Source organism: Myotis myotis, unplaced genomic scaffold, assembly GCF_014108235.1.
Source record: "Myotis myotis isolate mMyoMyo1 unplaced genomic scaffold, mMyoMyo1.p scaffold_m19_p_1, whole genome shotgun sequence".
Classification (NCBI taxonomy): Eukaryota; Metazoa; Chordata; class Mammalia; order Chiroptera; family Vespertilionidae; genus Myotis; species Myotis myotis.
Window position 1 is genome coordinate 197,913,888 of NW_023416313.1, and position 13,902 is coordinate 197,927,789.

Here is a 13,902-nt window from a genome sequence, read left to right on the forward strand (position 1 = left end):
TGTCTATAATAACTCCTGTTACTAAGACAACTCATTCCACAGAGCCTGCTACCTGCTGGCAGAGTCAGGTATATGGAGTTTTTTTGTTCTATTTTAAAGTTGATACTTCTCTTAAAATCAAAAGCTCTAATAACATGTGACTCATATTCCCAGGTGACGACACTCTGCTGTACCTGATGATGGCTGTTGCCTTTATATTGGGCACCTACTACTGTCTTAGTTTAACAGTTTCCACAACATCCAATTTTTATAAACCAAACCTGATTTCCTGCTCTCACTACCTTCTTGGTTGGCCCGTATTGGCATTAGATATTCTACCTCTGCTTTGGTTCATGTTAGAAACAAACCAAATAATAAAGTCAAGTCAATCCTTAACTTCTTAAACAATTTGTAAGACTTATTCTCTCAGTACCTTGAAGTTTTTTTAGGCAGCATAAGTTAAATCAACGAAAAAACTGTTACAGATTGTTGAAAAACTCCATATAAAACTATATCAGAGATTCTATTTACTTTAATAAAATTTTTTTCCAAAATAAACAACCTTAACGCTTTGTTATATTTATGTAACTAAGAAGATTTATTGAATTTTTAATCCTTTACTCTATATTTGGGTAGGTGATTAAATCTGTTTTTCATGTTTTGAAGTGCACTAAAATGAATTAATTCAGCTCTAATGAAGCTATTATACTCTAGAAATTTTGCAAATCCGAAATCTACAGATTATAAACTAAGTCTGTAAATCACAGTGCTGCCAGTCTGATTATACATGTTAGAAGAAGGAACTCTGGTTTTTCAGAGTGAAAAGTATTTTGGGAAGGGAAGGTGTCGTCATAATTAATATTTTTATTAATAATAACTCATTTATAATAACTTTTATTCTAGGGAGGCTAACTACATACACTTTCAATACCTTCATCCATTTAGTTCTCACAATAAATTCTTTGAGCATACAGATTAATAAATTCAAATTCAGATATTAAAGTAACCTGCTTAAGTTCTTACAACTAAGATATGGTTGAGCTGAAATTTAAGCAAATATAGTTCCTACTCTGTGCTCTGTGCTAAGCACTGGCACAGCTAAGATGGTCCCCTGCCCCCATGGAGCTTGCAGCTGGGAGGGTCTGGCTACACATCTGACCTTCTTTCCCAGTCAGATGAACTGGTATGCGTGAGAAGATGGCAGGCTGCTATTGTCTACCTTTGTTCTTAACCACTTAATAGCTCTAATTTCATCTGAATTATGGGCTTTAGGAATGTTACCCCACCTATCGTAATTTATACCTCTTCTTGAATCATGACCTCAAGTATTCCAGAACAAAGTAAATATAAAAGCAGGAAGTGTGATGGCAAGTTATATAATCTCAGAAAAGTATTCCAGCTTTCTCTGATATCTCTGGTTGTAGCCACTGTTTTGAATGTTCATGCCACGTATTGTGCTCAGCATGCACATTTGGTCTGATCCTTAAACCAACCCTCTAAATAATGTGCTAGTAACATCATTTTACAAAAATGGTAGATGTTATTCTCATTAGTTTATCACCTGGTGCGCCCTCCCTCCCCCATAAAAGTACTGGCTGCAAACTAGCTATTTTACATAAGCGTCAGTATTGTGATATTATATTAAATATTCAGTCTGAAATAAGAGAAGCAATAAAAATTTCTAGAATGATTCATATATTGTCTGATTTATTTTCATAGTATCCTGGAAAGGCTATAATGACAGGGGGAAATACTCATGATATAATACTATCTTGATCCAAAAAGTTAAGTGTTTTTAGTAATAAATTGTGCTCTTTTCAGTTTTTTCGGAAGATCTATGAGTGTATATTAATTACATAGCAATAATTCTGTCTAAAGAGCTTAACTTTTTCTTTTTCTAAAGACTATGACAATGAAGAAATCTTAACTTATGAGGAAATGTCACTTTATCATCAGCCAGCAAATAGGAAAAGACCTATCATTTTGATTGGTCCACAGAACTGTGGCCAGAATGAATTACGTCAGAGGCTCATGAACAAAGAGAAAGATCGCTTTGCAGCTGCAGTTCCTCGTAAGTTTGGATGCATTCCCATTTTCCTGTGCTTTTCAGTTCACCTGTGCTTTAGAATCTAACTTACACGGGCAATTTTTCATTCATTTTATCAAAACATTGTTGTCCAGGAAAAAAAAACTGTTTTAACCAGATCTTCTTGAGAAATTTCAGTTTTCCTAAGAATATGGTACTGATCACTTTCTAAATGAATTTCATTTTGCATTTCTTATAATTCCTTGTTCAATATGGAATCATCTGGTTTCAGCAACTGATGGAGAAGATAGAAATTTAGACAAATCTCTGAACACAGAAGTTCTGTTTTAAAATTATATGGTACCTTATATAGCACCTAAATAAACTTCAGAAAAGGTGAATAGTAGTGTTTTAAATGCAAGATGAAGTAATTTAAAGTGTAAACATAAAATATATTGTTATTAATATAACTATTAATAGCATACGAAAAACAAATTTTTGTTCATTTCTCAATCTAGAAATAAAACCAGTGTTAAATTAAACACGTGGGTTCTTAAATTTCCTCAGTTCATTATTTTATAATCTGTATTATGAAATAAAACTTTTTTCTGATTAGCAAAATTACCCTACATCCTTACCATGATCAATGCCAATTATTTTTACCTGATTTTGTCTGTCTAGATACAACTCGCAATAGGCGAGACCACGAAGTAGCCGGTAGAGATTACCACTTTGTTTCTCGGCAAGCATTCGAAGCAGACATAGCAGCTGGAAAATTCATTGAGCATGGTGAATTTGAGAAAAATCTGTATGGAACCAGCATAGATTCTGTACGGCAAGTGATCAACTCTGGGAAAATATGTCTTTTAAGTCTTCGTACACAGGTAAAGCTGTTTTGGTTTACGGTGTTGAACTTGAGGGCATTTTTTGCAAAGTAATTTAGTGGAAACTATATTTTGGTCCAAGAACCACGGGACATAATTAAGTTCTTACACAGCTTTTCTCCACTGACTCCCTATCTGAAATCAGATTGCTAAATCTCGATTTCCTCAGAGTCAAATACATACATACCTACACATATACATGTACATATTTTCTAAAATGTAGTACAGTAACTTAGAGATTTGGGATTTTTAAGATTGTTCGTTGTGGAAAAGTTTTTCTAGACTAGACAGCTTCAGGCTAAAACTTAATGAATCTACTGAGTATGTCAACTCAGGAAATAAAAGCAGTGGTTAATAAATAGATGTATAGGAAAGGAAATTGACTCTAAAATGGTTCCCTTGGAGTGTTGTCCCATACACCAAAAGGTTATGAGTTCAGTTCCCATTCAGGGTACATACCTAGGTTGCAGGTTTGATACCTGGTCAGGGCACATACAGGAAGCAACCACTCGATGTTTAGCTCTTTCTCTCCCTTTCTCTCTTTCTCTCCCTTTCTCTGTCTCTAAAAAAATCAATAAAAACATATCCTCTAATGAGGATTACAAAATAATAATAATGAAAATAAATAAAATGACTCTCTTGAAATAATAGATTTTCTTTGTTTTTTGTGTTTTTTTAGTAGATAAAAGAGTTTAGTCTACTATTTCAATTGTAAACATTTGAGAGAAGTATAGGTGTTTTTACTAAACTCCTTCAGAATTCTTATATTATTTGTGCCAACAGATGTACCAAAGAACATTGAGAAGTTAAACATACTGTCTTAATGTTTTTAGGTTAATAAAAGGGGGGTATGTCCCTGTAATTCCCATTTTGATGGAGTGCTTCAGTTGATGGCACACTGTCATGTGGTGGCAAAGGTGAGGTGAAAGCCACACCTCCCGCCATAGCTGGTTTGGCTCAGTGAATAGAGTTTCCGCCTCTGGACCAAAGAGTTCCAGGTTTGATTCCTGTCAAGGGCACATACCTTGGTTGCAGGCTCCTCCCCGGCCCAGACCCTGTTCGGGGCTTGTGAGGAAGCAACCAATCGATGTGTCTCTCTCACATGGATATTTCTCTTTCTTTCCCTCTCTCTTACACTCTCGCTAAAAATCAATGGAAAAATATCCTCAGGTGAGGATTTTTTAAAAATTTTAAAAAAAGAAAGAAAGCCACACCTCCCAATTCAGATAGTCTCCTTTTCGTGGATGTGCTTTTCCAAAGTTGTGTGTGTGCCTGTGTGTGTGTGTGTGTGAAGTTTTTCTCGGTTTGTGCTTCCTTTAGACCCTGGCACATTGTAAAGTGACTGCTCATTTCTACCTTCTCTAAAATGGATTTTTAATATGGTTGTTATAATCTGCATGTGGTCTTAAAGCAGGGTGTTTTAACATTACATAGTTGTAATCCTTTAGTCATTCATTTTTATTTCATTACATAAAAAGAGTGAGCCAGTAGTGTGTGTGTGTGTGTGTGATTTTATAGGTACACAATATATTTTTACAGTGAATGGTAGGATCTTAAAATATTCTGAATTTTTTGTTACAAAGATGTTTGGAAACACTCATAGGTTATGTTGTTATTGCTGTTTAATGACATTATTATATTCCAAGTATATTATTGGGAAGTAGTTAAATCATGACAATTATTTTAAAGATCCAAAATATCTTTTCTTTTCAGTCATTGAAGACTCTCCGGAATTCAGACTTGAAACCATATATTATTTTTATTGCCCCCCCTTCACAAGAAAGACTTCGGGCATTGTTGGCCAAAGAGGGCAAGAATCCAAAGGTAGAGTTTTATATTGTTGTACTATTCCACTAAAAGTAAACATGAAACACTCATGGCCTATTATGTCACAGTACTTAAAAACTACATCAGCTTGAGCTTTCAAAGTGATTATTCTTTCTGCCATATCACTTTCCCCCATATTGCCATGGTTGTCTCTGGTTGGACTGTGCAGCTCTCCAAAGAAGGTGGCTTCTCTTGTTGTTCCCCACACATTCCCTATTGTACCCCAAATGTATGGTCAGATTTGGCTTTCCTTAACACTTCCTTGATCTTCACGTGGATGTGTGTATTTCCAGCAGGGATTATGTGATACCTCTAACACACACAAAAAGGGATCGTCATATTCTTAGGGATTGCCCACTGTTCTCCGTAGATATTCTGCATGTGTGGGAGCCAACATTGAGTGCCCTTGTTTTTCTCTTTTTTCTCATTGAAACTTTATATTCTGTTTGGCTCCTCCCTTTGATCTTCTTACATGATCTGAAATGGAAAATTTTTAAAATTATTTTAGATGCTGGACATGTTTGAGGTAGTCTATTATATACTAAACATTAATAATTCAGTGATAGTATACTGGTAATCAGAAAGCATTGGCTTTTTATTTAAATGTGTGAACTAAAAACTATCATGTGGATTACTTTGTCAAAGTAACAAATATTTACTCTTCCTTGTTTTTTTCTGATTTTTATAATATTTGTATTTAATAGTGGAGTCACTTATTTCATTTGCTATGCCCCTAACTCTCCTTAAAAGCCATTAAAACATGTAATAATGCTCTTCCTTGAAAGAAAGATACTTTATTTTGAATTAGCCATCCTAATTTGAGTGAGGTCTAGAAAGATACCAATTATACCTATTTTTAAAGCATGGACTTAATCAGTACCAACATGTTTTAATGGTATACAATATGCTTGATTTTCTAATTAGAATTTTCTAATTTTTAAAAATCAACTTTATTGAAATTACTGTACATAAATAAAATGCATACATTTTACTTGTATAATTCAATGAGTTTTGGCAAAACACATACCTGTGCTACTACCATGCCAATCAAGATTTAGAACATTTTCGTCACTCCAAAAAATTCTCTCATGCTCCTTTTAAGTTAATACCCCTGCAGTCTTCCCAAGGCAACCACTAATCTGCTTTATGTCACTATAGATTTGTTTTGTCTGTTCTTGAAGTTAATATAAATGGGACCACACAGTATGTTTAAGTTTGCATCTGGCTCTAAATTAGCATAATGTTTTGATATTGACCTATATTGCATCTAACAGTAGTTCATATCTTCTATTGCTAAGTGCTATATATACACCACTAGAGGCCCGGTGCACGAAATTTGTGCAGTGTGGGGGTTGTCCCTCAGCCCAGTCTGCACCCTCTCCAATCTGGGATCCCTCGGGGGATGTGTGACTGCTCGCCTGCCTGCCTGGCCGTAACTGCTTCTGCCTGCCAGCCTGATCACACCCTAACCAATACCCTGTCAGCCTGATCGATGCCTAACTGCTCCCCTGCCGGCGCGATGGCCCCCAACTGCCCTCCCCTGCCAGCCTGGTTGCCCTAACTGCCCTCCCCTGCCAGCCCAGTCGCCCCCAACTGCCCTCCCCTGCCAGCCCAGTCGCCCCCAACTTCCCTCCCCTGCTGACCTGGTCGCCCCCAACTGCCCTCCCCTGCCAGCCCAGTCGCCCCCAACTGCCCTCCCCTGCTGACCTGGTCGCCCCCAACTGCCCTCCCCTGTTGGCCTGGTTGCCCCCAACTGCCCTCCCCTGCCAGCCATCATGTGGCTGTGGGCACCGCTAACTTTGAGGGCGTGGCAGTCAATTACCATATTCCCACCTTATTGGCTGTGGGCACCGCCATCTTTGAGGGCATGGCAGTCAATTAGCATATTCCCTCCTTATTGGCTGTGGGCGCCGCTAACTTTGAGGGCATGGCAGTCAATTAGCATAATCCCTCCTTATTGGCTGTGGGCGCCGCCATCTTTGCAGCCTGCTGCTCAGTCATTTGGTCGTCCCTCACTAATGCACCTGCCGGCCTGGTCGCCCCACATAGCCTGTTCGGTCGTCCGTTCATTTGTGATGGTCGCTTAGGCTTTTATATATATAGATGATCTAAATATATTACAATTTGTCCGTTTACCAGTTAAAAATATTTGGGTGGTTTCCAATTTTTAGCTAGTGTGACCAAAGCTGCCCTAAACATTCATAGTCGTTTGGTAGACATGTTTTCATCCTCTTGAATTGCATCAGATGCTACATGCCTGTTTAACTGTATAAAAACTGCCAAACTGTTTTAAAAACATTTTGCCATTTTATGCTCTCACTTTGGTTCCATTGGCTCCACCTTTTTACCAACTTTTACTATTGTATGTAGCAGTTTTTTAGTTCTAGTAGGTGTGAAGTGTTATTATACATTTTCCTGTTGACTGATGATATCATCTTTTCACATAATCGTTTAGGCATGTTCTTTTGTGAAATGCCTCAAGTCTTATTTTTTTAATTGTTATTTTTCTTATTCTCTATATCTGTAAATAAATATTTTCTCAGTCTTTGTATCTTTTTAATTTTTTTGAAGATCAGAAATGTTTAATCTTAATGAAGTACACTTTTTTCATTTTTCTTATAGTTAACGATTTTCTTATGCTAAAAAAAATTGTCTACTCCAGGATTATGAAGCTTTTATCCTTCGGTTTCTTCTAAAAACTTTCTTGTGTTAGCTTTTACTTTCAGTTCTGTGATCTATCTCAGGTTCATCTCTGTTTCAGTGTGAGGCAAGAGTGGAGATTGGCTTTTTGTTTTGTTTCTTAAATCACATGTGGCTATCCAGTTGCTGTAGAATCATTTCTTGAAGAAAAAAAAACAAACTATCCTTTCTCCCATTGAATTACATTGGCACTTTTGTAAGAAGAAAATGACCACATATATTGGCAGGGGGGGTAAGGGGGGAGGATCAGGGAGGAGGGTGTCAGGGGAGATTATAGATTATTTCTGAACTCGATTCACATATTTGTGCTAATATTGCACTGAATACTGTAGCTTTATTTTAAGTCTTGGGAAACAGTCATAAAAAGGAATGAAGTGATACATAGTATAACATAGACCATATAGTGTATGATTTCACTTTATGGAATGCCCAGAATAGACAATTCTATAGAGACCGAAAGTAGATTAGTGGTTGCCTAGGGCTGGGGGTGGTAGAAAACGGGGAGTGGCTGCTAATGGGTATAGTTTTTTGGGGGGTGGGGATGGGGAGTGATGAAAATGTTCTGAAATTGAATTGTGGTGTTGATTGCACAACTCTGTGACTATATATATCAAGAAATCTGTTACCATTTCAAAAAATCTCAGCAGGCTTTATTGTAGAAATTGAAAAGACTTTAAATTTATATGGAGCCCTGACCGGTTTGGCTCAATGGATGGAGTGTCGGCCTGTGGACTGAGGGGTCCCAGGTTCGATTCCGGTTGGGGGAGTGTGGCTTGGTTGAGGGCACGTCCCCAGTGGGGGGTGTGCAGGAGGCAGCTGATCGATGTTTCTCTCTCATTGATGTTTCTGACTATCTCTCTCCCTTCCTCTCTGTAAAAATTCAATAAAATATATATTTTTTTAAATTATATGGAAATTAAAAGGAATGAGTGAAACCCTTTAGAAAAAGAACTAAATCAGAGTACTTTTGTCTTTGTTAATTTTCTTTATTTTTTTGTCTGTTTTCTATTTAATTGACATGTCTTATTTTTATTATTTTGTTGTAATTTGCATTAATTTGTACTTGCTCTACTGTCTTCAGTAGATGAGTTTTAAATCTCCTTTTCTAATATGAAGCTACAAATTTCTCTCAGTTCTTTAGTGTTGTGTCCTATAGAATTTGAGGTTATATTTTTCATTATTATTTTGTTAAAATACTTTCTAATTCTCTATGTCATTTTCTTCTTTAGCCCATAGGTTGTTAGAAGTATATAATTTCCACCTGTTTGGAGATTTCAAAAAATATTTTATTGATTTATAATTCCATTGTGGTCAAAGAACATACTCTGTAAGATATCAGTCTTTCAAATTTGTTGAACCTTATTTTATGGTCCAACTTGTGTTCTGTATTGGTGTATGTTCCATGCACACTAGTAAGAATATATATTCTGTATTTTTTGGATAGAGGGTGATGTATTTGTTGCCTTTTAATTTCATTTATGTTTTATTTTTATCTCCTTTGGTATTTCCAATAGTGCTTTATCACTCACAGAATAGAAGTGTTGAATAAAAACAAATCCTCACTTTTAAGTGAATGAAATTGTGCTAGCTAGGAAAGTGATGGTGTTTCTCTGGGTACAGAATGTAAAAAATCAATTGATCGTACTTTGAATCTCAGAATCTGTTCTGTTAAAGGGGGTCTTGAGAGTGGCAAACTGATAGTCTGAACTTAGTCACTTTCCCTATAGGCTAATTTTGAGCAAAAACATTTTGTTTCATTTTAGTCATGAATTATAATTTGAATAATAAGAGGAAATTAAAACAAAATAAGTGATATAAAAGCCATTTTTGGGAAAAGATTAAATAATGCCTTAATTTTGATAAAAACTAGGTAGATTGGATATTCATATGAATCTATGTAAGATTTTAGGTTTAACATTTACATTTCAACTCCAGCACCACAAAGTTTATATTCTGTTTTGAGTTCTGGAATGTTCTTTCAATACTCTTAAGCTTTGAGTAGACATAAGTTTCAGCAAGAATGTCAGTGTGTTTGGTTACAATAGTGTAGCAGAGTCCTTGTTAGGGAACAAAGGATTCTGTGTACCACAACCAGATGCACAACATTCCAGAATGAAAATGAGAGAGCTACACAAGCCACTGCCTCAGGACAAGCCAGAGCTGTCAGACTTTTAATATGTGTTCCTGCTGTTACAGAAGTTCAACCAGCTAAATGATATAACTAGTTTTGTATTATGGGTCCAATATAGTGGGTAACTTTTATATCACACATTTGGACTTGAGTTTAGTTTTCTTTATTGACAGGGGTGGTTTGGAGGTAGTTTCACTTTCTTGAATAATTGTGCCTGATAATCAGAGGCACACAGCCTTGCCACCTGCTTGTCTATGTGAAATAGTTGTTTCCCTTACCCAATATTTGAAAGTAGCCTGCTCTGTGTTGTTTCCCAAACTCTTCTTAGTATAGTTTTTGCATCTTAAAGACCTTTGTGTATTGAAAACAGAGTAGAAATTTAACATATTAAGCTGAGTATGTACTTAGCTACATGTGGGGGATTGGCTTCAGGGCCTCTACTGGATACCAAAATCCGAAGATGCTCAAGTCCCCTGTATAAAATGGTGTAGATCAATTGGCCCTCCACATACGCAGACTCCCAACCTCGGATCGAAAAGTTATACAGATGCTTATTGAAAAAAATCTGCCTATAAGTAGACCTGTGCAGTTGAAACCTGTGTTGTTCAAGGGTCAGCTGTATTCAATTATTAAATCTTGGGTTGACCAGCAATATTTTCATTAAAAAAGATACCCATTCTATTGATTGCTTTTCCAATAAGATGTTTAACTTGCCTAACTCTGCAATAAAGAACAGGGGCTCTATAAGAGCCAAGAATAGATGGCGCTTTGGGTCCTGCCACTCTTGCTCCACCCATAAAGGTTCACTCGGGCCAAACCGGTTTGGCTCTGTGGATAGAGCGTCGGCCTGCGGACTGAAAGGTCCCAGGTTTGATTCCGGTCAAGGGCATGTACCTTGGTTGCGGGCACATCCCCAGTAGGAGGTGTGCAGGAGGCAGCTGGTCGATGTTTCTCTCTCATCGAAGTTTCTAGCTCTCTATCCCTCTCCCTTCCTCTCTGTAAAAAATCAATAAAATATATATTTAAAAAAAAAAATAAAAAAAATTTAAAAAAAAAGGTTCACTCGGTGTTACAGAAGATGTTCTTTTTAGGAAGAGGTTAGGATGCCCTAAAACATTTTAAAATGAATGTCTGTGGGGAACTCAAAGTAACCGTCTTTGCTCTTGAGGTCTTGTGGGTGAGATAAGACAGAAACATATGAAAACCTAAATCACAGTATAAATAGATTATATTGCATCCCAAATGACTCACAGTGTGAGTCCTGAAGATGCCAGAAGAGCAAAGGAAGTCACTGTGGGCACAACAAGGCTGGGAGGAGCTCCTGAGGGGGAGTATTGTGAGAGAAGGAAAGCAGTTTACTTGTTCCTTGGCCACCTGTGGTAAGGCGTTAACTTTACACTTTTTATCTACTCTTTACAGCCAGAAGAGTTGAGAGAAATCATTGAGAAAACTAGAGAAATGGAGCAGAACAATGGTCACTACTTTGACACGGCAATTGTGAATTCAGATCTTGATAAAGCCTATCAGGAATTACTTAGGTTAATTAACAAACTTGATACTGAACCTCAGTGGGTGCCGTCCACTTGGCTGAGGTGAAGGAAACATCCATCTGTGGCATGATTGGACTTGATCTGGCACTGCCAGTACGAAGGTAAACCTGATACTTCAGCAAGACTGTGAGGGTAAGGTGGCACGCAATGTACGCCTGTTGCTAGATCTCAAACTAGTGAGAAGAAAATCCCCGTAGCTAATTTGTGCACAGCAGTCTTTATTCCCTATGGCTTTTGGTTCTTGCCTCATTTGGGGATTCTAAATGTAAGCTTTCAAAGGTTTTATCCATGTAAAAACCTTTCGTTTTCACTTAAATCTTTTCTGCCTAGGCATAGTTCCATCAAAAACGTGTGTGTATATACTCAGCAGCCCATGTCTCACATAGTTACAAATATTAATGTTATTTAACAGTTAACTTAAATGACTTCATGGGAATTGGGGGGTGGGTAGGGACTGTGCTGCTGTGTACTGGGCAAAATTTTATTTAGTTAGATAACTGACTTAGTCATCAGAAATACTGTCCTTAAAAATTTTTTGTGCTGAAAGTATATACGCACCAGATTTCAAGAACTCACTACAAAAAATACATTAAATAGTTTAGAGTAATTAAAATATTTTTTAAGGTGCCACTTTGGTCTGGAGCTACTCGTAGGCTTGAATTCACTTGTTTTAATTCTTGAAAAACATTCCGTTAGAAGCACCAGTTTTTAGCTCAAGCTTTGTGAATTGGACTTTACTACAGACTCTGATCTAGTTAAGCGCATGATGGTCTTTTGAAAGATATGATTTTTTTGAATTTTCCTTAAATTGTCACAACTGATTTGATAACCTTGCTTCCTTTCTCTGATCTGCATAGTACAACAGAATGTATAAGTTACATTTTTATGAATGGCAGATGTTCATATAAACTGTGTTGATTATTAAAGTTTCTCATAATGAAGTTTTTTATATACATGAAAGGACATAGCACCTTTGACAGTTTTTGCATTTTTTATATAGGAGCACAGTATAATTTGATGACTGTGCTATATACAGGTAATAAACTGGAATTCTGTGATGAATATAGCTGCTGTACTGTATACTAATATTTAATAGATTGACAAATGGTTGTTAACACAACACTTGTTCAGATTGGACTAAAATTATATCTGAGGGAAATACTATGACAATTGACTTTGAGATCAGAAGGAAAGAATGACCTGAAAGTCATTTGACATTTTAAGGAAAGGAACATGGGTGGGGGTGGGGGAAGTTAAACATATATAGAGGCCTTTGTCCTAACAACATCTGTCTCTTAGGACCATAATGCAATAGCTTGTTAAATCATAAATGTTTAAACTAAGGGGATTTTCACACTGGCATGGAAAGTTGATTTGTAGTCTTTTCAAGCCTTTAGGGATGGTGTGATGTGTGACAAACAACCTCAAATGTGAATGTCGTTTTATTTTTGTGATGACTTTAGCTACATTTCTTGTTCTCAAAGCTAAACACTGGAATAATATTGAATTGTCACTTAATTTAATGTAAGCAGTTTTTAATGGGTAGTTTGTGTCATATGTATATTTGATTTTTTGTCTACATACTTATATTTGAACAAATGTACAGTTTATACGTTGCCTTTTTCTGTTCAAATTTGCATGGTGTTGAAGTGGCTGCAGTGTGTATCTTATGTGGAAATTCAAGATGTTCATTAGGAAGAAACATCCTGGGTTAAGAGAAGGAATTCCATACACACCGTCTCTTCAGGTCTGAAACACTCCAAGTTTATAGCAGGAAGTGCAAAGCTCACACTGATGTTTAGCATTGGAAACCAAGGAATATAAGCACTTCATCTTCTCAGTCTTACAGTTTTTCTCCTCGGAAATGAAAGGCAGTCAGTGGTAGACAGTGGAGTTTTGTGAGGTGCTTAACATAACTGACAACTGTTTTTAACTCTAAGATTTAAAATGTTGGCAGCTTGAATTGCGTTAGAATGAGATTTCAGGTAGTGTCAGTCAGTGGCTGTTCCATTCCCTGAGTTAATCTGCAGACCATTGATCCACATATGCCATGTGCTAGCAAGACTCAGATATGGCTTTAACAAGCAAATCCCAAACCAGAGTACATGCCATCCCATAGTATGCTTTAGGAAGTCTAAAGTGACGAGATATTTTGGGGGTCAATGAAGTCTTACAGTTCTTTCCTCATCAGCAATGTAGAGGTATAGAAAGGCTTCTCCCAGTGATATGGATGTGCTGATAGTGAACACAGTCCCTCAGCAAAGTGAACACTGAGTTGTTGCTAACTTCCTTGAAGGAAAATGGAAACAACCCTTGCTGTACACCTAGCCACTGTGGCCAGTTCCATTTCCTGCCCCCTGTGGTTCTGATTGGAGACCCCAGAGTGGGGGAGGTCTTAACCACTTATAGGAATGATACCAATAGCTAATAAAATGCACGTGCTAGTTCAAATAAGGAAATATCTCCCTTTAGTAAATCTTAAGTCAGAACAAATGAAAAGGAGAACAGTATTTAGACTAATCCAGATTTGCTATCAATGAAAATCTAATGTCTGGATTTTTTTCCCTTTTCTCATGGCATAAGGAATAAGTATCAATAAGGAATAATTTGAATGTAATTTTATGAATGTGTGAAAATATGAACCAGGGATTTAGCCTTAATAAGGTGACCTTTCTGACATTGTTAATCCTCCTTTGTACTCTTGTCCTGTATCTGCACTCTATTATTTTGAGATGTTATACTGCACACTGTATTGTAAAAATAAAAAGTAAAATTATATTTCAAATAAAAAAGGCCACCAAGTAC

The 13,902-nt window shown here is 36.8% G+C and overlaps 1 protein-coding gene across 6 annotated transcripts in view; it reads left to right on the plus strand.

The window, feature by feature from the left end:
* MPP5 (membrane palmitoylated protein 5) overlaps window positions 1-13,901 on the plus strand; it is a 90,764-nt gene extending 76,863 nt beyond the window's left edge. For 5 of the 6 annotated variants that reach the window (XM_036310349.1, XM_036310333.1, XM_036310313.1 and 2 more), the window contains 4 exons: window positions 1,883-2,050; window positions 2,687-2,889; window positions 4,603-4,713; window positions 10,967-13,901. In XM_036310349.1, coding sequence (XP_036166242.1) covers window positions 1,883-2,050; window positions 2,687-2,889; window positions 4,603-4,713; window positions 10,967-11,143 — 659 coding nt within the window. In that variant the 3' untranslated portion in view covers window positions 11,144-13,901. The remainder of the gene's footprint in view (window positions 1-1,882; window positions 2,051-2,686; window positions 2,890-4,602; window positions 4,714-10,966) is intronic. The other variant, XM_036310357.1, reaches the window with a different exon arrangement.
* The last annotated feature ends 1 nt before the right edge of the window (window position 13,902 follows it).